The following is a 24,835-nucleotide window of genomic DNA, read 5'->3' as shown; positions in this document are numbered from 1 at the left end:
CTGTGTTACTGGCTTTTAGTATCAGGGTTTTTTTTCTTTCAGTCTCTGGAGTGTGGGATTATTTTCCAAACCAAAGTCTTCTCCATGATCTCTTGTCCCCAGCATTTAGTTTCTGATTGTTTGCATTAAATGATTGCTAAGGTGATTAAATCAAAATCTGCTGATTGCGTCAGGTGAGATTGTGTTGCCTAAGAGAATAAATGTCTGCTCCTACTTCAGTTGCTTTACCAGGGTAAGTGACCTCTGCTTGTCACTTCTGGAGGGTGTGGTGAGTCCCATCTCACCTCTGCTACACCTGGGTGTGGAATAACAATAGGTGATTATGGTTAGGGAACTGATCCCTACCAGTCATATCATATGTTCATGCCAGAGTAACTATATATTAAAAAGGAGCTTCAAACTAATTTTACATTGAGATTATGAGGTATTATTTTTTAATGAAGTATGGTAGATAGTTATAGCTGAGGTATAGCTATAGCTAAGGTAGTGTAGTTTCTGATGGAGAAGCTTTTGGTCTAAAGATGTACCCAATGGAGATGCCTTGTCTGTTGTTGACTTTATGTATTAAAATATATAATCTGAATATATACTGGATTAAAATATACACAAACTATTTCCATGTGCCCATCTCTACATTTATTTGGAAGTTACTTCTTTTAGACAACTTTCCCCTGCCTGATACCACAAAAGGGGTCTTTCTTAAATGGAAATTTTGAATTTGATGCTTGCAAATAATTTTTGTCTTTTATGATCCCATAAAAGACAAAATCTTGTTCATACAAATTAAACTGCATTAAACTAATAATATGTGAATGTAGGATTAGTGTTCTACTTTAAAACAAGAAACTAATGCAAGTTAATATTTGACTTAGATTGTTTTACTGAAAAATTAAGAGGTGCTATGTACTAGAAAACTGCTCTTTGTATTTTGTAGTATAAATATGTATTTGTGTACCAGGTTTACGTCTGGAAAGAGACTCTGAAATGCCTCTCGGGATTGTTTCTGGAAAGAAAACATTGTCTTTAGAGATGTTTGCCAAACTCCCTTAATGAAAAGCAGCCATTTGTTTTCTTTGCTTCAGGGTATGTGCAGAGAGCAGTATAATTGTGCTATTGCAGCTGTATTTTGTAACTCTTGAGTTTTGTGCTTGATGAAAGATGATTATTAGTGTGCTAACATGTCTATGTATAGTGATGTAAAAGTATCTGGTACTGTATCCATCACTTTACTATTACAGATGATGGGCTGCTGTTTTAGTAAAGCTGTTAAGGTTTCATTGTCTTGAAATTAACATATAGCAAATTAATTCAAGTTTATTTCAGGGGCTACTTTTCATGAATAATACCTTTTTCTAATTTCTGTTACTGTTTATCTGCCCTAGTTACTTAAATAATATTTAGTTGCATTCTTTAAATTTAAATGCTAGAATACCAAACTTTTGGAAGAGTTTGTATTAACTTAGAAATAATAGCTGCACTGGTAAGAGAGTCAAAAGGCAGAAATCTCTATTTATTTCTGTGTGAAGTGAAATACTGCTGCCTGAGCTCCTTACATGGAGTACTCCCTTGGAGTACTCTGTCCAAACAGGTGCTACAACACTGTTGCCTTCTGCTGACCTCTGCTGTAGTCTGGTATCCTCTCTTGTTTCTTTACTTGTAGACAAGATTGCCTATGATTTTGCATCTCTAAGGGTTCTGGGGAGGTGACGTATTTCTTTTCTTGATGGAAGGAAATTCTGAGACAACCTGCTTTTCCTCTTCCTCTTCAGTTCTCCGCCCAAATGAAATACGTTCAAGTTTTTGTCTCCTCAGTGCTGTTGCACCTTTTCATAAATGTTGTTACATCTTGGAATGCATGCCTGCTCCTGAAACTGCTCTTAGCTGTGTTGCTTTGATTCTTACTCTATCAAGAGGTGCAATAGGTGTCCAAGGCACTTGGGAGGAGCTGTGGGTGAGCTGAATACAATGTCAACACTGCTGAGTTAACTGCAGAGGGCAGATTTTAGGTGCAATCCAGCTGATCTTGGCTTGACTTGAAAGCAGCCCAGATGCAGGTAAAGGAATTTAGTGAGTGAGTAGCAGTCAGAAATGGAGCCTGAGCTGGAACCAGAGTTAACTCTACAGTGGAGGAATCTCTTTTCAGCTTGGATACTTAGTCTGAGTCCTGGGAGCAGTGAAATATCACTGGGTGACTTCTGGTGTTAGAGATGGACACACCAGGCAGATTGAATGATTGTGAACTTGCTCTGCTAGTGTGTAAGGTCTTACTCTGACTTTTGTAGTAAAAGAGAGATTTAAGAAGCTAGGAAGATCGGTTTCTAAATACGCAAGGATCCTACTTCAAGCCACCAATGTGGTCTAGCTCACAACAAAGTCCATTCTAGCCCACATGAGCAGCCAGAAGAGTGCTGTGAAGTTACACATCTGTGTGCTCTGAGCAGCCAAGTCAGGGCTATGTCCAGATGAAATGCACTCTCTTCAGTCTGAACTCAGTCTGTGTTGTCATAACTCTGTTTAATCACTGCACTTTCTAGATGGTGAGGCTTCTTCCCTTCCTTCTAATGTAACCTAAAACAATTAAGAGAATATAATGGTTTTATTTCTATGCCTGCTGACAGTAGTGATCACATTACTGTGTGTTTCTGTTTAGGAAATGGTTGACTGTGGCCTTTTTAACATTCAGTTTCATTTCATACTCATTCTCTACCTTTTTAAAATCTTTTTGAAAAGATGCCTCAGTTTGGAGTGAACCTCAGAATGCAGAGTAGAGGAAAATAATTTCATTATTTAGTATCCAATTTTGAGTCCAAATAAAGTTTTTACGTGGATTTATTCCATCAAAATACAGCTTCTGATTATCAACAATTTTTATAATAATTGCCATTGAAACCAAAGCTGTATTTCAGAGCTATGTTTATTTTTCTGATACAGGAAATAGTAACTGCCATTATTATCATGCTGTTTCCTTCCCAAGGTACTTGTGAACTCCATTTCTATATGCTGTTTCCGTGGTTTGATCACAGTCCCTTAAATACGGATTTCCTGAAACACCAACAAAGGAAGCTTCTTAAAATATTGATCCTTAAGAAGGATGATTATTTCCCTGGGTTTTTTGTTTTTGTTTGTTTGGGGTTTTTTTTTGTGAATATGCAGGATTTAACTTCTAATAATTTTCTTTAACTTGTATAGTTAGGCAGTGGTCAGAGTAATTCTGGTTTTTGTCTAAAACCTTTACAACCCTTTTGGAGCAAGCTCTGAGGTGCTGTACTTGGTGGCAGGCAGAGCACCACTACTGTTTGACCATCACCTCCTGAGTCAGTGGGCTGTGTGTCCTGTTGTGAAGATGTCCAAGTGGTTCAAGTGCCCAAAGCAGCACAGTCCCCATAATGCAGAGCTGCTTTCTTTCTCTACCCTGCACTTTTGTGCAAGTATAGTTGATTTTTGTTCTTGAACTCTAGTCCAGGACTTCTTGGAGTCAGTGGAATAATTCCCATCAATTTTGATAGCACAAGAAGTGCAGTCTAATCAATACCCAGTGCATATGCAGGTAAAGGGTCACATCCATACCTAGGTTATCTAGCTGAACTGGCTGGTGTCCTTATTCAGTATCTGAGAAGAACTACACTTACATGTGATTCTGGGTAGCAGCAGTGTCAAATGAAAGAGTGGCAACCACAAAATAAACTTCATTTCTTTAAGGCTTTTTTTTATTATTGCTGTTTTTGTGACCTTCATCTTTTGACCATGTCTGCAGTGCTGAGGCTACTTATGACAAATTAATCAGAAGTTCTATGCAGAATTAGCTTATTGAGAGGGGAAAAAAAGCCTATGCAGCACATGACAAATCTAGAACTTTAGTTTCTAAAATACTGAAGTGTAGATTCCTTATAAAGACAAATACTGAACCAAGCAGAAACTGGAATGTTCCTTCTGGGAACTCCTCTGTCCTGGTTAACAGGGCAGTGGAAACAAGACCTGCAGCATGTCTGGGAATGCTTTTGTTGTGACAGATGGGCTGGACACCCTAATTTATTCAGTCAATTAGGCTGTGGTTTTTCGTTTTACTTTTCTCGTGAAACACATTCATATTTTGTTCAAATTCCAGATGCAAAACCACTACATTTTTGTGGGTTTTAAGTTTGTATAGAAGGTGACTTCTCTGTTTTACCATTAGCTTTTCTTTTTTTTTTTTTTTTTTTTTTTATGGGGGGGACGACATGAGGATAAGTTGGGGTGAGATGCACTACTGTTACTGTCAGTTCAACATTAATAAATACAATTACAAATGGTCAAGACTATTCACGTGTAACGTGGTTTAACTTTTCAGAAACTGAGTTGGACTTTAGAAAGAGGAAATTCTTTTCACCTTCACAGCAAAACTGTTTGATAGAGATGGAAATATTTACATTGCTAACATCTGCTTTACCTAATCACTGTGTTCCTTTATTTCATTTTTTAGACAAAATATCTAATTGATACATAAGAGTGACAACTAGTAGTATATTTATCACTTCAGAGTCAGTCTATAATGCTTGTGTTGGCTTGTTCTCATCTCCAAATTTTGGTTAAAAAAATGCTGAATAACAATGCACATTGTTATCTTGTAGCACAGCCTTTCAGACTGCAAAGGGACACTGGGGTTCCATAATGCCACACCTGCCCTTCATCAACTATCATCCAAGATTTTAACCCTTGTTTTCAGATTCAGGATACAAGCAGTATCTTCCCACTACCACTGCAGTTGCCAAGTTTGTGTAAACAATTGTGGAAGGGAAAAAGAGAATAAATAAGAAAAGAAAGAGTATATGAGGAACAAACAGATGTAAAGAATTTATTTTTCTCATCTTAAATAAAGGAAAATAAGGAAGAAATAAGCAAATCCCCAAAATAGCAAAGAAACATGCCATCTGGCCTGGTTTGCACATGGTATAGATAGATTTACTTAGAAATATTGAAAATATTTACCTAGAAGCAATCATTTAGAAATATTAGAAACAGAACATGAGTTTAGAAGTTGCCACATGCCATCTTCTTATATAAAGTGTGTTCACAGACTCAATTTGAATGAGTATATTCTAACACTTTAATTCTGCTTGAGTCAGATACTGTTTTGATATAGTATAAAACCATTCTTCCTGGATTTCTCTTGATCTAGAGTCAGGTTTGTTCTCAAATGACACACTTTAGCTTCCCTGATTCTAATTGCTTTTCTTCTTTACATTTATATTATGGTTATGATCTAGAGCTTGCAAGATCCTGTGAATAAACTAACAGAAAAAGCAGAAAAGGAGGACCAGCAGATTGAGAGCACCAACTCAGTGGAAGATCAGCAGAGTCAGTAAGTCATATGTCCTGTATACCAAAATAATAAGTATTTTTGTCTATAATCTGCTTCCAGGTTGCTAAAGTCACCAAACATAAGTAGAGATATAGACACAGCTAGTCTAATTCTACTGGTTACCTGAATACAAAAATTCCTGAAATGTTGTAATGTGTACATCAGAACTAATAAACTTTATGGTGAAATTAGGAGATTTTAAAACCCTTATATGTTTTTCATCTTTTCTGGTCTTCTTTTTATTTTTTTCAGCTTGTTCTTCATTAAAAGAAATGGTAAACAACTATATATGGGAGAAGATATATGAGCATTGTATTTTTCCTTTCAGCAGCATCTCCTTTCACCTGGAAATAGGATATAGATTACTGATTGCTCCGAGTAGCGATTAGTTTTTGTAATGTATACAGCATCAGTTAGCAATCCAATGAAGCAGTAGGTACTTAGTATAAAGTACATCTAAGTGAGCTGATGCTGTCAAGTTTTGAGTTACCTGTAGCTCTGAGCTGAGAGACACTTATGAATGGGCTGCTGTGGGGAGAGGAGAAGAGGAGAAAGAGATGCGATCCCTCCCCTACCTGACCGTCAGGATTCGGTTGCCAGGAGATGCAATGTTGATACAATCCTGCTGCCACCTGTTGTTTTGACTATCCCTGCTTAAATGAAGCACCCAGCAAAGGATCAGTTGTCAAAAAGCAGAGAACAGCTTGACTGATTAGTGGATTTTGCTTGGCTATTTATAATAATGGATTTTTAAGGAGTTCAGGTTTTCAGTCATTTTTCCGCTTCAGATTCAGAACCACTGACCAATACCACTTTATAAATTGGTCAGATTTGGTGCTGTTGATATTAGAAAGGACTTGACTGAGTACCATTTGGTAGGTGGTTGTTTCCACAGCACTTACTTCCATCTGTGTCATCTCACGTGACAGTAACAGAGTTTAATAAATAGGTCTTTCCTCAGTGAATATAAAGTTCTAGAATGAATGTGTGATTTATGCAAGATGTGTGCATTGGCACCTACTAGGGAATGCGTCAGATGCCATTTCATGGTTGTATCTGTGTTTATTTATGGATTATCTTTGTCCTTGTCTGGCATAAAAGTGAGGGGCAAAATATGTCACCCTTTTGCTGTCTAAAACCATAAACAAACATCTAAGATTCAAGAAGAATTACACAAGACAGAGCTGTTTAAATCCTCACGAATTTTCCATTCACAGTAAACATTCATTATACTAGAATTTGGCCTGAATCTAATTTTCCTCTACCACAGTCCTACCCCCAATAGCAGGGGAGGTGCCTTTTTCTGTCCTGTCACTAGAGGGTAGGAGGAATGTGCCCACACAGTCCTTTTCACCACCACATCAGCCCTGTGGCTGCTTCCGTCCCTACTCCCTGAATGGCTTTCCACAAAGTAACAGCAGTTGGAAAGTGTGTATTCTTCATTGAAGAGATCACCTTTGTTTAAGAGTTGCACATAAACTGCACCTTTTTTTCTGTCCCTGTTGAGAGTTTTTTTCATCAACGCTGCTGATCTGTTATTTTAGAAATCTGCTGACATGGGGCAAAACTGTCCTGACTGTTGATTTTTAATTAGTAGCTGCTAAAAAGAGAAGCACAGAGTGGTTGGTTGCCATTTTTGGGGAGAAGGAGGGGGAGGGGGCTGGGGAACAGTTGTAGCTCCTTCGTGATAGCTATGAAAGACCAAATGTGCAAACACAGAATGCACAATACTTTTCAGTAGAGGTTGAGTCAGACTAAAAATGGGAGCTGATAGGATTTGCTAGTTCAATCTAATTTTCATTTTCAACAGACCTGCCAATGAAACAATAAAAGGTAACAACAGACCCAATGCAAGAGTCCATCTGTTATTACAGTTTATTTGTTGATGATATGAATCTGTAATGATTTGAACAAAAAGAGGAAAGTGTATTGTTATTTTAGAGCCTTGGAATTATTTTCCCAATTTTTTTCTTATTCTTTCAAATTAAGGTTGATTTCATTAGATGACGAGAGCCATACCAAGGAATCGAACTATTCAGGTATTACATTTCATGTTTTCATAACTCCATAAGTGCTGTGACACTTCAGTTTTTTATTTGGTTTATTTCCTGTATCAGCTTCACCCAGCAAATCCCTACAAATGCATAAAACCAAAGGCCAGGAGAATCTGTTACATCCCACTGCATTTCATTCAGTCATTCTCAGACAGGTCAAATAGCTTGTGTTCCAGAGCCTAATTCTTACATGGGGCATGTACCCTTCAAGAAAGGGATCTATCTGCAGGTTAGTAGGTGAGACAAGGGAAGTGTGCCACTTAGCTCACTAGTTTGTTCCAGTCATTAAACTGTAGTCTGTGAAAAACTTGATGAGTTCAGTGGAACTTCTGCCCAAAAGCCAGGCAAGATCATACTCAGCTGCTGCCAATGACCTTATGTGTTGTTATTACCCAGTGACACAGCCAGGCTCCAGTTGGAATTGCACTGAGAAAGAAAGGAGGGAATAGATACTAGTGATAAAAAGGGAAATTCTGAGTACATACTAAGAAGCAAGTGCTTGCAGTGTGGGTGGTGAAGTCCTGTAAAAAGTGGAATCTTCATCCAAGGAATTCTTCAAGATGATCTAACTTTTTTATACTAAATTAATGGAGAATAATTTTAATATGTTATATTTTATCCTTCATTAAGATACTTACAAGGTACTACATGAAAGTGAAGACTACTCTCAAATCTTTGTTTCAGTGGGTTAATTGTATTGATGTCTTGAACTCATCATCTCATCTTTATTTTTGAAGTTTTTGTTTCCACTCCACTTTACAACATCCCTTTTCAAATATGAAATACGTAGCTGGACGAGAGATTTCTGATGTTGTTCTCACCTGTCATGTTTCTAGAAGGTAAAATCAATTACTGTTTCTATATCCAAGAAGAACATGCCATTTTGCTGCAACATCAAGACTGAAGCTCATATCTGAATTCAGTATTTAGCAAGACTCAGTTCCTTTTAGCCATAGTTTTCCAGGATTCATTGTCCTTTCTGCAGCCTGGCTTATGTCCCGTAGTCCCGGGGATGTAACTTACAGCTTGGTGGTATTGAATTCTCCCAGCTCTGACTACAGAAACCAAATGAGTGGACTGATTGACCACCTCTAATAGTCTGTTAGTTGTTTGCACATTTTTTTTCTAGAGTGATTGTGTATTTACTTCCAGATGACTGCTAAAGCCATTGACTAGCAATGGATAAAACAGTAAGCCTTGCAGATCTAAACTAGAAACACTTCTGCTTTCCAATTACTCCTCCTAACAACGTGTTTTTGACATCTGTTAGTTGTCATGTTCCTAATCTATTCAATATGTTCGTTATAGATGTTACACAGTGCTAACTTTTCAGCTGGAAGGCTGTGCAATGCAAAGTCAAGTTGTTTCTAAACAATATCTTTACTGAAAAAAGCTCATAGTTTTATTGAAGAATTAAATTATAGGTCTGCTTTCCATGAAATCAACAGTAAATTATGAGAGGAGCATTTATTATACTCACATTCTTTTGCTGGATGCCATACTGAATGGCTTTCCATTAATCTTTTGACTGGGAGTAATGGTGATCTACCAGCCCATAGTAACTTACAGTTATTTGAGTCACTCTGTTTAATTATGGTTCTTTGGGTGTATTTTTGTAATAAAGACACAATATTAGGAGTTTTGAAGTTTCACGCATTTTGCAATTAATTAGATCAGATATATCTTTGACAAGGTATTTTAATATATATGGGTACAAAATCTGACTTATATTTTCTTAGCAGATGTTTTCTAGAATCTCAGTTGCTTAGGGACTGCAAAATATTTCACCATAATATAATACCTTGTTCTGTCTCTTTCTTCATCACCCCTAAAAGGAACTGAAGTGTTTTGAAATATTTCTAACTGGTCTTCTAAATTTTTCCATCTTCATAAACCAGCAGGTCTGTGCCATTGCTGAGATTTTTTTTCTTGAATCACCCTCTATATTCTAAAGCCATACAGATACAGTGCTTCTAGTGAGGGGGCTGTGTTGCTTCTTAGTTTTCCTCACCAACTACTTTTACTTCATAACTTCATTTTTTCATCATTTGCTCTGCATTTTCTCTTACTATGCTACAGATGCCTTTAAGATTGGCTCCATCATGTTTACCACTCAACTAAGGCAGGCTTTGGGCAACAGTTGTACCTTTTTCATTACAGAATTGTGGCCATCCATATCCCACCTGTCATGAACTTCTCTTGCTGAGTTCCTTTTCCCCTCTGCCAGACAGTTTAGGGTTGGGATTTTCCCCTTTAACTTTGTGCATTGTGCTTTTACAAAAATATCCTATATATATTAGTTCATATGTTTTTATCCCTCTGCTGTCTATGTCTTTATAGAGTGTAATCACATGTGCTCATGGGTTCTTAAATGGCCAGCTGATTCTTGTGCTTGGAGCACATTTCTGTCCTAGCAAAGCCTTATGAAGATAATGATACAAACAGCAAGCTGTTGTGTTTCCTTTCGTTCTGAACACACTGAAGTTTCTCTTGGAAGGGATTGGCAATTCTCTTGAAACAGTTTGGGATTCAGTTTTTATTTCATAGTAGAGAATTCTATTTCACTTTTCCAGCCTCTTGTGTGAGGTTCCAGCAGATGGGCCTTCCAGTTCTAGCAATACTGTGGCCAAGCCCTTCCTTTGTCCTTAGAGATAAAGACTTGATTGTCTAGGAGCTAGATTTCCTCAACAGTTAATAAGGGAGAAAAAGGTATATTCAGCAGTTAACTCATCCTTCATGTTTTGCTACATGTCTTAAATGGGGTTAGTCACCTGAGGGAGGTATCTTTCTCTTCACCAATAAACAGAATCTAGATCATTGTTTTGATTTCATGTGTCGTCCAAGAAACTTGCTGAGAATTTAAGCCGTGTTTTGTCACCTCTAATAGCCTATAAGTCTTAGCTCTACATTTTAGTCCCTGTTGGTCTTAGTCCATTTGTTTCCCTGCAGAGGAAATGCCGTTACTTACATCCTGACTTGGGGTGCCTTGGGTGAAGATTCCTTCTCCCTGTTCCCAGAGTTTGTGTCATGAGGAAGAACACATTGTAAGGAAGGCAGTTTAGAGAGTAATAAGGTCCTGGCACTTTTTTGCACTCTCCTGGCCTAAGTACAAGCCTCTAAAATAAATTTCTCTGCTTCTGGAGGACTAATTCTTCCAGTTGCTTTAGTTGGGTGCACTCAGCCTGGAGAGCGTAGAGTAGCAGGCAGGGACTCAAAGGAAGATCTCCCTCATGTTATTTATTATTCAGAAATTTACCTCACTTTGAAATGCTTGTACCTTGGATCTTTCATTCATTGTGACCAGGCTCATTTTAAACATGACTCATTTAAAATGTGAATCCCAACAACCATTGCATGTTGATCCTGTAGTGGTGTTGTTTATAAGCATGGTCTCCTGCCAAGTGCAATTTGACATATTTATGGATCTCAATTACAGCTGATGATGGCAAGGATGTCATCTCCACGTTACAAGGACATTGTAACCGTGAGCAGAACTCAGGTGAAGACACTTCAGAAAGCTATCTTTACATGTTTACCTACTGATTGCAGGTCTTCCTTTGTGGCTTTTAATTTTTCTGTACTTCTTTTTTTTTTAGGTGCTATAGATGAGTTATTAGACCTGCAACCTGAAGAAAATGGTATGATATGATTGTGCATGTCTGTTTCATTTGCTTTTCAATCATAGTAGCCAAGTATACTTTTAATTTTTAATCTTAATTTATTTCACAATCTGGAAGGTAGAATTAAATTATTCAGCTGCAGTATTTAAATAGTGTTAAAGTAAACTCAGCAGAGACACTATTCCTAATATTACTGAAGTAAACCTTATTGGGGATAAAATGTTTATACCAAGATTAAGTAGACTGGACTATATCCTATTTGCCAGCTGAAGTAGGTTCCATTGTAAACCTTACCCCTCTTATAATATTTCACAAATTTTTCATTTTGGTTTTTTAGTTGTTGTGCTACAACTCTTGGCAATACACTAGTAACCACAAGATTTTGTGTTAAAAATGTACATATCAGAAACAAATAATATAGTCTTCTTAAAACCATGTAAGAACTGGTGACTTCTTTCAGACAGAGAGTTAATTAAATCCACGGTGCTGTCCTTCTACTTCTGTAAGATCCCTGGCAGCTGAAGGGGATGTGCTGTTTTACCAGATAACACATGAAATATCTGGGTTAAAATTTTACAAGTTTTCCTAAGAAGTTGGAGTGTTGTCTGTAATTTTTCAATTGCTTTTCACTCATACATCTCAGAAGAATGAGTTAAAAAAACAACAACCAAAACAATTGTGACAACTCAAAAAGCAAATGAAGCAAAGAAAAAAATCCCTTTGTGTGGTTTAGTCAGTCAGACTGAGAGCATCTGGGGTATTTAAAGCACTGCCTTCATGGTAGGTAAGGACATTTGCAAACACCTTGACTTTGGATTTGCCACGGGCAGTGTCTTGCACTGGGGGGAAATTATCCATGTGGAGAATCACCCATGAAGGCAGGCACCAGGAAAGTTCCTCAGCTGTCTGCAGAAGCAGCCCTAATCTGTGAATAGATAAGGTAACAATGACTTCTTTTCTGTGGTTAATAAAAAGATCGGTGTGTGTCTGATAGCGGCATTTTTTTTTCTTCTGGTTTTCTTCTTACTCAGTTCCATTCCTTGTTGGGCCTTCCTTGTGGAGATACAGATAATACATACAATTATTGCTCATACAAGCTTAGCTCTCTCACTTAGAACACTTTTTTCTTTACTTAAGCAGTGAAATTAATGCAAAAACTTCTGTGGGGTGGCTTCATTGGCTAAGGTTGGCTATGGTACTGTTACAATAGCAGCCATTTGCCCTAATTTTACACATTAGCTAGCTTTAGGCTAATGAATACTGTACTATTTTAAGTGGAGCAGTATAGGTAGAGGTACTCTTTCACATGTGTTTCAGAAGGAAGTCTTTATCATGTGTTGCCAATCATGTACTGTTGTAAATATTTTTAGTTTCTCTTCCCTTTTTTGTTTAACAGCAACAAAATGAGGTAAGTTTACAAAGGAATTGTGAGCATTGCTACAAGCTTGTTCAAACAGAACAGAAAGAATATAGGCACATTGTTCTTTCAGTGTTTTAATGGAAGGTTTGGATTTTTTTCATGGGCATGTATAAGGGCTGCATGTGCAGACAGAAAAAAGGATTTTGACTGAAAATGGCCAGTGAAAACAGAAACAGGAAAAGAAGTAATAGAAGATTTACGGGTAAAGTGAGAAAGTCCCTATCATTCTAGTAATCTAGCAGAGATACCACATGAGTAGTATCTCGGTAAGCAAGGCTGGTTTCTAGATAACCTTTATTGCAAACAAGAGTAAAAGCTGCTGCTGCTGCTTACTCAGAGCAGCCTGAGCCTGAGCACACCCTATCCTGCCCTGCCACACTGCACAGTCCCCACAGGAAGATCAGGAGGATTGCTGAGCCACAAAATGTGTCACTCCTCAGATTTCTGGTGGCTGTACACCCTGCAGCAAGACCTGGCTGCTCTTCACATGTAAAGCTTTATGTTGTGCTTGCTGCTAAAGTCAAGATGGGTCTCCTGCAATGGTTCCCCAAATGGAGCAGAGCTTGGCTCTGAGCTGTGCTGCTGCATTTGTTCCGTTCAGGGCACTTGTGGTTACCTGTGGTGTTGGTGCTGTGTCATAACAGGTCTGCTACAAATGCTGCTCCCTTTGCATCTCCCCCTGCAAGTTCATGAAGGGGCTTCCTGAGAGCAGCTTTGAGGTGGTGATGCCCCATGGAACTCAAAGTTCTTAAGGGCCTTTGAAATAGCAGGTGTGTTTCTCCTATGGGAGGATTTACCCCTCTGTCTTACCTGCTGAATAACTTGGGGGAATTGGAGGTGCTTGGACAATGTTAATATTCTTTGCTCTTTATCTGAAGATGGGAAAACAGCCTGAAAATTCTTAAGAACAAATTGTTTTCTGTGGTATTTTAGTTATAGTCTAGGGAGAACATCAGGAGAATTGACGTCTTTCTAATGTTTCTATTTCTAATTTTTGGGCCCTGTCAGGGAGTACAGAGGGATATCAAAATGTGAGTTAGAAAGGAGTTGAATCTCACAGCTGACTTCAGTAATGAATAAAATCATTTTAATTTGTGTTAGTTTATTTGTTTCTTAGTATGTAGGTGTGTGCGCTGACGCATGAGCCTATTTTAAAACACAAGTTTTGTGCTTTTTTCCTCCTCTGACTCAACTTCAACCATTTAATTATAAATTATTACAGCTGTTGCCAGGAAACTTTTCTGAGAAGGCTGTTGAGTTTCAGTAAAATGGCCCGTTGCAGACACTTGCTACTGTCAGTCTTTTATCCCAACCTAAAAGGGTTAAAAGCATTTTGTAAGTTGAATGGAAATTGGAGAGTTCAGCTGATCTACCAAAACTTTGGAAAACTGAAGTTGCTTCTGTGCCTTACCACAAGTTTGAAACAAGCGTAATTAAGATAAACTGATCTGGATTTCAGGAATGTAACATTGTCAGCCTTGTTAACCACCATTTTTGTCATCTGCAGATTTCCACAGTGGAGCTCCAAATGCTTCCAAATGGAGCTCCAAATGCTTCCAAGTAAAATAACACTTGGGGGTCCTTGATAGTTCTTTAACTCTCAGAATGTTTTGGGAAACAATAATGATCCTGGTTACCAGTTTCATGTATTTTGTGTAACTATTTACCATTTCTAAAATAGGAAAAAATTGGTTTTGAGGAGCAGTGGCTCAAGTGATCTAAGAGCTTCTTCAGCTGCAGTTCTGGTGCTGGAAAAACTAGCACAGGGAATCAGAAGGAAAGTGAGCCCAAATCATTTCTCAGCTGCTTATGAGAAGAAAAAAAATACTACAGCGTTGGTCAGCATGGAATCTAACTCTGTGTGATAGACTAACCTTTTTGATGGGGAAATACCCCAATAATTCAAGCATAGATCAGAAGGTCATAAGGGAGATCTTAAGTCCCCAAGTCTTACTTTTTTTTAGTTTATACCAGTCTGGGGTTTTTTTGAGACTTTCATATAATGTTTCAAGAAGCAACATAAAAGTAGTATTTTCCAATTATTTAAATATTAGACTGTGTAATGATTTTGGTGTGTTTAATAGATTTTTAAGCATACTTGTAGTATTATTTTCAATGAGAGCGAGTGTTAACAGCAGTGAGGTTATCTAAGATAATGAAGGAATTATTTGTTGCATAAGGTATAAACCCAGATGTCCAAGAAAATTGAGTCTAAAAAGGAAAATAAATATTCATGCAAAAATATTCCATCTCCCTTAACATACCTAGCCTAGATTGGCTATGTTTTAAAAAGTTCCTTATTTACTTTGTCTAAAAAAAATTATTTATCTTGACTCTCATGTTCTGAGACAGCTTCAAAGGAAAAGTTTGTGAGATCCTTGGAGCCAGAACTTGGTGATAAGGATGACATGGTATTACTAAATGAGATCCTCAACGCCTCTTCCCTGGATGAGGGGGAATTCAGCAAAGAGTGGACAGCTGTTTTTGGGCAGGCTGCTGATGTCACCATGAACTCTTCAGCTAGAGATGGGGAGAGCACCTCATCATCTGCAGTACCAGCACCATCGGGATACTTACCCTCACAGCTGCTAGACCAAAACATGAATGACTTGCAGTCATCCTTACATGGTGAGAGCTCATCTTGTTCTGTCACTATGTTGGGGTTAGGGCTTGGAGCGTGGATTTTCGGTATGTACAAGTGTGGTGAAAGTTTATATTGTGCCATGGCTACAGAAATTGTACCTGAAATTAAAGCAGAGTATCGCCTAGAGAAAAAACACATGAGTAACTTATTTGTTTTTTTAGCCCTTCTCATTCAGTGTTTGAATGAAGTACCCAAAACCTAAAGTCAAGATTACTGTCATGAATGTTTTAATTTAATTTTTTGAAATATTCTTTGAGATCTTTAGAACCTTGAGGTATTTTTTTATTCCTGAAACAGAAAATATGTTTGAGTGGGTTTTTCTGATTTAATCACAACTGCTGTCTCTATTAAGGGGCCAAGGAACCAAAAATTATTATTTTGTCTGGGGATACTATTTTTAAACCATGAAGTGAAAATCAGTTGCTTTTTTTTTTTTTTTTTCCCTACGCATCCTATACATTGGATGTAGGGATATGGGTCAGGTAGAATGGGTTGTCTCATCCTGTCAAGCATACAGGTGGATTTCTTTTGCAGGCTGGTTACTGATGCAACTCTCTCTTCCTTCTCTTTCTTCTGTGCTGTTAATTCTCTCAGCTTTTCCAAGCTACTAGCTGGGGAAAAGAAAAGAGGGGAACTAGGGCAGAGCTTTCCTACTGCTCTTTTGGCCTTGAGGAAGGAAGAGAGGGAGGAAGGCAGGCTGGTGATAAACAACCAGCAGCACCCACCTTTGTGCTCCTTGCAGCCTGGCTGGGTCTTCTGCAGGGCTTTGCAAGCTGGAGGGGACCTTGCCTTTTTGGGCTCTGTCCCAAGTCATTTAAATCTCACTTGGGGAAGAGAAATATTGGAAACAGTAGCAGGCTGATCCTCTCCTGGAGACTATTTCTTGGAACCCTTGCAACTGGAAGAGTCATACATGAGGTAAAATGACCTGTGACATTTTGGCAGGAATTAGAAAGTCAGGTTTACTTTATAATTAATACAATTAGTACCAGCACCCCTAAAGCAAGATACCTCGGTTCATTGGCTTCATTACTTAGATGAAAAATGGGAGAATGACATTTGTAATGATGCACAGGTTTAGATGTAGTTTTATAAGGTACATGGTTTTTAAGCAAATTTCTAAAAACAGCAACAGAAATATTATGAGATGGATTTTTTTTCCACAGCTTTACGTGTTTTTAAATATATTTTACATTTCAGTGCAATTTCCATTTTTAAATGTAAATGTGTTTTTAAAGGAAAAGCATTTTTTAGGTGTAAATAGCAAGAAGAGTTGTACATCCTTTCTGATGCGAGTGTTAACTTTCATTTGCACTGGCATTGTGTACAGTGTTAGAGACTTCAAAATCAGAGTTCAGTAATGTTGCATTCAAGGAATAATAGAAATGGAAAATCCATTCCAGTCAACATGGTATTCCAAAATCTTTTTGAGTAAAAAAAATAATAAAGCATAAAATATGTGGATGTTTTCAAATGGGTTTCCAAGGTTTTGGCAGAAGATTGTGGTAATTTATGTACCAACACTTGAAAAGTCAGGGTTAATCAGCTGAGTGATTGTATCTGAAAATAATATTTCTAAATGTTTTGTTTCTTGTTTTAGCTTTCTAAATATTTCCAAGACTTTGTTTCTTATTTTTTAAGAGAAGATGAAATTTGGTCCATTTTATATCTTGTAAAAACTCAGCTTTAATCTTAAACTGCATTTCATTTCACTTCACAACTTTTCTTTCAGAATTTGGCCTTATCATTAAATATGGGAAGAGAGAATTTTTTTTTAAATACTAACTGGAGTATAAACATATCCAGACATGCAAGTTGGAAATATTAGAATATATGAATTATATTTTTACTGAGGACTTGTGATACATCTCCTGCATTTATTTCCCTGACTGGTAGGATTGCTTAATAATTATTCAGTTTGAGGTGCTACACTGGAGCCTCAATGTTGCATACTTCCTGTGTGAATTTGGCCTTAAGATCATAAAGATTCTTAAAACTCACATGCTTAACTTTAAGCACATTAACTTTTCTATTAACTTCAGTGGGATTACTTACTTATTTTACGTTAAGCACGCTCATAAATCTTTGGGGCTTTGTTTTCTCTCTGCCTCAGATCTTAATCTGTAAAACAGGCACAATGCTATGCAGGTTATAAACTGTTAGGGTCAGGAATTCCCAGCTCAGAGTTTTCTCTGGCTGTATTTATGGGCAGGATCCAGCACAATGGGACTCTGAATTGCTATGGGGCTACCAGGTGCTGGTTTAAAATACATATAAGTGTGTGTGTGTGTGTGTGTGTGTGTGTGTAATAGAAACAAAGCATGCTCCCAATAGATCTTTTAGATTCTCCTCCAGATACAGCTCTGTAGTTCAGTTGCCTTTCTCCTTTTTCAGAGGGAGTGTTGGCTTTCTCTTTTCAAGATGTTTATGGCCTCATTTACTTACTCATTTGTACCATTAAGGGCCCCTCTTTATCTTCCCTACATGTGCATGCATTTTAGTTCATAAGAAAATGCACAGCTCACAATTTCCTATTCTAAATTTAATCATTGCAGTGTTGGTGAAGATGCTTGCTGAACAGCAAGCTGTTTGGTTTCTTTGCTGTCTTGGCAATAACCTTTTGTCTGGTCACGTAACAAAGCCATCCTATGCACAGGCAAACCAAAACAGGCTTAAGGCCAACAACTGCTTTCAAACTGATAGGCTGTGGTTTGCTTTTGAAAGGCAGAGTTGTTCTCTGTAGCTGACTGAAAATTTAATTCATTAAAGTATTTCCTACAAATTCTGCGTCAGTCTTTCCCAGTACCTAAAGCATCACATATTTTCTGGAGTGTATTTGATTGGATTTTTTGTTGCTATTGTTAGGTGGTTCTTGTTTTCTGAGTTAGCTACCTGCATTTCATTAAATGGCAGCCAGGCCACAGCATCTCTCACGGATGTGCTGCCTACCAGGCCTTAGTCCAGGGACTCAAAAGAGGGAGGGCTCCAAAGGAGTTCACTGTCTGAAGTGTTTTGCTCCCTGACCTGCCAAGCACACCAGTGTACAGGAACATCAGTGATGTTAATGGGAGCCAGTTTGCGATTTTTCTGAAGTCACTGGGACTTGACCAGAAAGTTTCTGGCAGAGCTCCCATTCATTTCTGTCAGATTAGGCCCTCTTTGTTTAAGCAGCTGAATTTACCTGTTGTCATTCATTGCCATATCAAACACTTTCTCACAGTGCATCTCCAAGCACACAAAAGCCTTGCAGTCTCCTGTAGTTGTGTGTTATGTCCTCTGCCATTCTTGTTTGTAACACAAGCAGAGAAAGTGCCTGGAAAAGTATGTCATTCTGCAGGGGTAATGCCATGCTTTCCATTATTATCATTCAGATTTGCTAATTTGAAGGACTAAACTCTAAGACGTCACTTTCAGAGGGCAGAAGCTGGCTCACAAGCCTTTATCACCTTTGTCTAGAGCAAACACATGTGAGCACTCTGCATCCAGATTTTGAAGAAGTTTTTGGTTAGTTTCCTTAGAGATAGATACAGAGAATGTTTGTGGCTTTAAATTTCCTTCCTAATTCATGTGATTTTACAGAAAAGCTCTTCTTGTCTCTTTTATAACATAGCTTGGGTTTTAGACCTTTTATAGGCAAGGCAAGATCAGAGAGTGATGAGAGTCATCGACTGAGAGAGAAAGGGTTGATGTGACTGATGTGGTTGTTGCATTACCTGTCAGGATGCTGGGTCCCAATATCTGACAGGGCTCCCAAAAGAGCAGAAAGTAAGGGGAGGAAGGAGAAAAAGAGTAAAAAAGGATGTGAAGGCAGGCACTTGTAGAAAAAAAGAGATTAAACAAGGAAATGGTAGCTGGGTGCATAGATGAGCATCCTGTTTGTGATACTGCCAAATTAGATGGATAATTGACCAAGCCAAATTTAAAGGATAAATTAATTAAATTAGAAATACTATCTCCAGTCCTCTAAATGTAATAAAGCACATGAATTTAAATATCTTAAGTAAGGGACAAAAATATTGATTTTTTTCTAATATGTTTCTGCAATATACTACCCCTAGTTCATTTTGCCAGCCTGTTCATCTGGCCTTATTAACTATATTTATCATTGCTTTTTTGTGGATATGGAATATGTATTTAAGAACAAAAAAACTATTTCACTTTTTCCTGCATAGTTGCTCTCTTCTTGCTGAGAATCTCCTTTCAAATAAAGATAAAAAATAAATAGTCCATTAAAATGTAGTTTTAAATTAACTCAAAGTAATTAATCTTGAATTTAATTCCTCAGTGTTTTGCAATGAATTATCTTTTTTTTTCCAGAATTACTTCAAAATTAACTAATAATTTAGGGTCTCTAAATAAGGTTTTGTCTGGAACAATGGATGAAATGAAAGTCTTTGGACTTAGAAAAAATGTTTATTATTTGTGGTGGTATTTCTATCCAAATGTAAGTGATTCTTTTCCCTACAGCTGTGCTTGACCTGATTACTGAACTGGCTTTTCTGTAAATTAACTGTGATTTGATAAGAGAAACAAAAATATTTTCTAGCCAGGTGAAAGGTTTGAAAAGAGTATAGTTGCTTGAAGCTGGAGATGGTAAAAGTGATCTAGAGATACTCTCTTGTAAAGGGTGCTGCTCCTGTGCAGGTCTGACTGCTGACTTTGTGTGTACAAGGACAGACACAAATGGCCATAAATGAATACTCTGCTCCTCTGTCTGATGCTGCCAGACACTGGGGGGTTGGAGCTAACAAAGTAACTCCTCATGCTAATGCTGCTGTATTACTGAATTTTAGGATGGGCAGCCAGCAGTGTGAGCCCACCATCAATACCACAGCCAGCACAGAAACCCCACAGCCTGAATGTGAGTGATGACAAGACGCCTGTGAAAGGTGATACTTGGCTTTTCCTTTTTAGCTCTTGTATCTTGTATAATGTCTCATGTCTTCCCAGTTACTGTGGTAACAAAACTTATTTTTGTAGTAGCTACAGCTCAATTTTGTGCTCCCTGATTACTCTGTTTCACCTTGATTAGGTGTATGATATGTTGTGTATGTATATTTTTCGTAAGCTTAGTGCTAATCGCATGTCAGAAGAGTAATTTACTATATAACAAAGAAATTGCAGCTACAGTTTCTTTTACCTACTTTAATTTAGATTCACACAGAATAGCATCTGCATGCACTTTGAGCTAAACAATGTTTTTAAGCTCTAAGATATAGCATTGTGGCTAAAATACAGGCTGCTGATAAGGCAGAAGAGCCCTAATTGCAAATTTTTTGATAAACATACACGATATCAGTAATCATCTGTGTAAAACTTAATTCAGTTGTTGCAACTGAGCCAAGAGTGCATAGTCCTGCCATCTATTGAGACAATGGCCTGCTGATTTTTGACTAGGATTTCCTGCATAAGTGAATTATGTTGAATTCTGTTGCCAGTTTGTAGCCAATTCTGTGCATTCACATTTAATAATACAGAAGAAAGGGGTGATATGCTTTCCTTCCCCTGAGATTTTTCAGCTCAGCAGAAAAAACAGAAATGAGGATTAAGGTGTTTTGGAAACTGTTTTGGAAATCAGTGTGATTATGCAGCCACAGGACTGGCACCAGCAAAAGGAATGGCCTTCAGCTATTTGGAAATCTGTGGTTCTGAAAGTGGCAGGTACCAAGAGGAGTGTCATGCCAGGCAGAGCCTGTTTTGTCTGTAAATTCTTTGTGTCACAAAGAAAGCTTTCATGTGCCATTATCTCTCCGAGAGAAGAGCATATCTTATTTCACTATCAGTATAATACATGTTGGGCATAGGGTCACAAAAAAAAAGCAAGTGGAGATGTACCTTCTTCATAGCAGCCAAAGTTGTTACTGCTTTAAGCTGAACATCTGCCCAGTTGGAATAAAAGCAGGCAGGTGACCTCTGTGAAATACATATATCAATGTGGACACAGAGGTGCAATAGTCCAGCTGCTGTTGGATATATTCCCTATTCACATTTTGTCTATATCCATCAGAATTAAACTAGAAGCTGTACTGAAGACTGCCTATCAAATATAACCCCTCTCTTCCTCTCTCCAGCCTGTGCCTTCCCATTAAAACTTCATTCCAGATGAGTAATGACCTTGTTGGTTGCATACAGGGGAGACAGAACAGTCACATGAATTGGATTTAGGCAAAGGAATTTAGTCCTCTAAGAGAGCTTGAAAGTAAAATTTGCCTTCACTTTCCTTTTGCTTGTTTGCAGGCATGCAGAGGCACACTCAAATACCTTTCATGAAACAAAGCTAGACAGAGTGAGATTGTTTCCATTTCTAGTTAAAGCGTTCCTGTACTTATCATGGCAAGACCCGTATAAAATACATAGCAGACATGTAGAACGCTCATTCTTACCAAAGTTCTATATTCTGACAAAGATAGTGTTTTAAAATGCAATCTCTCATTCTGATTTTCTTGTCAGAAGTACCCTTGCTAATAAATTAAACAATAGCATGGCATTTGTTTGACCTCAGTCAAACATTCAGTCAGTTTTGTTTTAAAATAGCTGACAAGTCCATGCATTTCTTTTTTCTTTCTTTTTTTCTTTTTCTTTCCAGAATCTACAAAGAATCCTAAAGACTTGACTGCTTGGTTCAGTCTCTTTGCTGACCTTGACCCGTTATCCAATCCTGACGCTGTTGGGAAAACTGATAAAGAACATGAATTGCTTAATGCATGAGTCAGCTGCCTCTGGTAACTCACATTCTTCCCTTCATCAACACTATTTTGGAGTTTAAAAAACTAAATGAAAATTAGTATGCTGTTGTGAAACTATAAAGTATGTGCCATGATAATAAAACTAAAGGGAATTAATCCCCTTTTCTATAGGTACAGTTATTTGCTCTTGTTTTGTATAAAGAGTTCGCATTTATTTTCTATGTGGACTTACAAAAATGAGGTTAAGAATTAGGGCAGATTTCTTGCCAAATTAGATTGTCTGCTGAAACACTGTCTTTGCCTGGGGTGATGTAGAGCTAACACCGAAGTGAAATACAAATTGCAAACCTATTTTTTTATAATGTTTCTTGACTAAATTTAAAAAAAATCATGTAACTGAAGAGGCTGCATGAGTCAAACATCTATCATGTATATAATATATCTATTACTGCTATGTTAAGATGTCAACTAAATTTGTTTTGTCAGTACTTACAGTTGAAAAACCTGTGCTGGAGCTAAATATTGAAAAAGTAAATTTGGGTCTGTGCAGCCATCGAAATTGTGCCCTTTCCAATCTAACTTATTTGACAAACTGCACTACATAAACATAGAGAAGTCATGCCCAGGAGGCTTCTTTTTCTGAGTTTTTTCTCCATTGCACCAACAGAATTCGCACTTGTTTGCAGAAGTTTCTTGGAACGGATGCTTTGCCATGCCTTCAATCCATTTCTGTTTCTGTTCTGAGAATTTTTCATCCAGTTTATTTCTGAAGCATGTGTTACTTTAAGCTTGTTGTGACATTAACTCTTTAATAAAATGATTTTGACAAAAACCAGAACTTTATTCCCACTAGAATGCTGGTGTGCTGTTGAATTGATACATAGCAAGCATCTGAAGATAAAAGATGACCAGTTTGTAGACAGTACTGAGCCCTTTGTTTCTGAATAGTAACCCAGAAGGAAGGACAGTGAGAAAATTTGAACTCAATGTGGTGTCCCTTTGCTTCTCAGCAAAAGAAAGGGAAAAGGCTTATAGAATCATAAAGGCTGGAAATGGCCTCCAAGACTACTGAGTGCAGCTTTGGAACAAACAGTTCCTCTGCCAACTAAACCACAGCACTCAGTGCTATGTCTGGATGTCTTTTGAACACTTCCCGTCACTCCACCGCTTTCCTGGGCAGCCCATTCCAATGCATGGTCCCCCCTTCAGTGGAGAAATTCTTCCATATGTCCAACCTGGCCATCCCCTGGCGCATCCTGAGGATGTGTCACTAGCCAGTAAAGATCACAGGCTCTATGTACTGTACAGGACCCACTTTACAATTTATTATATTGAGCCTTTTTCAATTTGCTTGATTTTCCCTTTACGTTGGTGAAGCGTTTTCACAACCTGTACACCCAGTTAATCCCTGTTTCATGGTCTAATAGGTAACTAAGTACCTGAAAATAACTGTATAAATGTTCAAGTTCACTGAATTGGCCAACTTCTTGAGTGCAGTAGAACATTGTTGGATTGTGCACTGAGCAGCAGTAATGTGGTTTTGGTGCCTCCTATCTAAAAAGCCACATGCTAGCAGCGGATGTGAGGTTGGACTGACCAGAGCTCATCAGGCTCAACCCTCAGCAAGCTTTAAACATCCCTGTTCAAACTATCATGTTCATCATCCCATCCCATAACCTGGAAGTGTCAAAGTACTTCAGTTGTTGCCAGAGAAGTTCTTCAGATGCTTAGGAGTGGATTTTCATGTCTAATGGGTAAAGATGGTCTGATCTTCCCTTTGCAGAGTCCCCAGCCCAGCTGGGGCCCTGAGGCATGTAAGACCTGGAATCTGATGTTAGAGCTGTACTCCTTCTAAAGGTAAAACTTGGTGCCCTCCATCATATTTGCTGCTCTTTGGTACTGGCAGCTCCTTGCTCAGTGAGCTGCCCTTTCTGCACTCTCTGACTTTCTTGAGCACTAAGAGGGAGCTGAATTCACACCTTTGGGCTGCACTTCTGGCAGTAAATAAGAGATCTACAAAGGGCATTAACTGGGAAATACCTAAGGTTTACACTGGGGTGCACTTACACTTAGAGGTGCTAGTTTGTACTCATAACAGACACTGCTTGCCTGAAATCCTCTCCATCCCAAACTGTAATTAGCTGCAATGCCAAAAATGTTAGTGTCAGGCGCTCGAGGGAGAGCCAGGCTGCTCTTCAGCCCAGCTGGGCTACCACAAAATCATTAAGCAGATTCTTGCAACTTTAAGCAAGTCTGTGGTTGCTAAATTTGCCGTGGATTACATTTGTCTGGATAGTTTCTAAAACACTTGTGGACAATCCACTCCAGCATTTTTTAGTAGCTGAAGCAGTTAGGTGTAAAGCAGAGAGGAGGCTGTATTGAGTTCAAAACAGCCAATTAACTGTTCTTAAAGGCTCAAAAAATTGTTTGTTCTGTAGGTCACAGATTCTAGACTTCCAAGATTAAAAAAAAAGAAACACCAAAACAATCAAAACAAGGCACAAAAAACCAAACTACTGTCTTGACTGAGACAATTAAGAGCATTACAGAGGTTCAGCTAATGATGTTCTAAATCCTTATCCTGTTTTTAGGTAGGAAAGCATCAGAATCATCTTCCCTTTCACACAAAGCAAACCACAGGTGCAGGGCTTTTTCTTTTCCCTCCTCCTCACACAAACTGCACTACCAAGTAGTTCATATTAAGCATTGATTTCTTGTAATATGTAATTTTTGAAATTACTTAAGTTTTGAATCATTTGCAATGCAATTTTTTTCACACTTTCAAATGAAAAGAAACAAAAAACAAGCTAGAGGTATTTAAAATATAACTGATTTTGCTTAAAGAAAAGCAATTAAAATCTCTATGTACAATGCATTATCATCATAAAGATTTAGTGAAGTTGAAAAACAGAGCAGAAAGATACAAATCCTGCAAATAGACATTGTTAATGCAAAGTACAGAGCTACAAACACCCTTCCCTACTAATAAAGAAGTGTCTGGCATGTGCTTGTCAGCAGCCTGGGCTGTGGAGTCACTCCCAGGCCACTGAGAGGACTGTGCTGTGCTTTCAGC

The 24,835-nt window shown here is 38.0% G+C and overlaps 1 protein-coding gene across 3 annotated transcripts in view; it reads left to right on the top strand.

The window, feature by feature from the left end:
- The window catches only part of ICA1 (islet cell autoantigen 1), a 56,454-nt gene extending 33,849 nt beyond the window's left edge, over positions 1 to 22,605 (top strand). Inside the window, exons 10-17 of one of the 3 annotated variants that reach the window (XM_036398818.2) lie at positions 5,244 to 5,338; positions 7,328 to 7,377; positions 10,829 to 10,891; positions 10,989 to 11,030; positions 14,785 to 15,060; positions 19,870 to 19,965; positions 21,663 to 21,798; positions 22,430 to 22,605. In XM_036398818.2, the coding sequence (XP_036254711.1) occupies positions 5,244 to 5,338; positions 7,328 to 7,377; positions 10,829 to 10,891; positions 10,989 to 11,030; positions 14,785 to 15,060; positions 19,870 to 19,965; positions 21,663 to 21,784 (744 nt within the window). In that variant the 3' untranslated portion in view covers positions 21,785 to 21,798; positions 22,430 to 22,605. Of the gene's footprint in view, positions 1 to 5,243; positions 5,339 to 7,327; positions 7,378 to 10,828; positions 10,892 to 10,988; positions 11,031 to 14,784; positions 15,061 to 19,869; positions 19,966 to 21,662 lie in introns of all 3 variants that reach the window. The other 2 variants (XM_036398809.2, XM_036398825.2) reach the window with 2 other exon arrangements.
- Positions 22,606 to 24,835: the final 2,230 nt, after the last annotated feature.

The sequence above is a fragment of the Molothrus ater genome, chromosome 1 (genome assembly GCF_012460135.2).
Source record: "Molothrus ater isolate BHLD 08-10-18 breed brown headed cowbird chromosome 1, BPBGC_Mater_1.1, whole genome shotgun sequence".
NCBI classification, from domain to species: domain Eukaryota; kingdom Metazoa; phylum Chordata; class Aves; order Passeriformes; family Icteridae; genus Molothrus; species Molothrus ater.
This window is presented reverse-complemented; position numbering and strand designations above follow the sequence as displayed.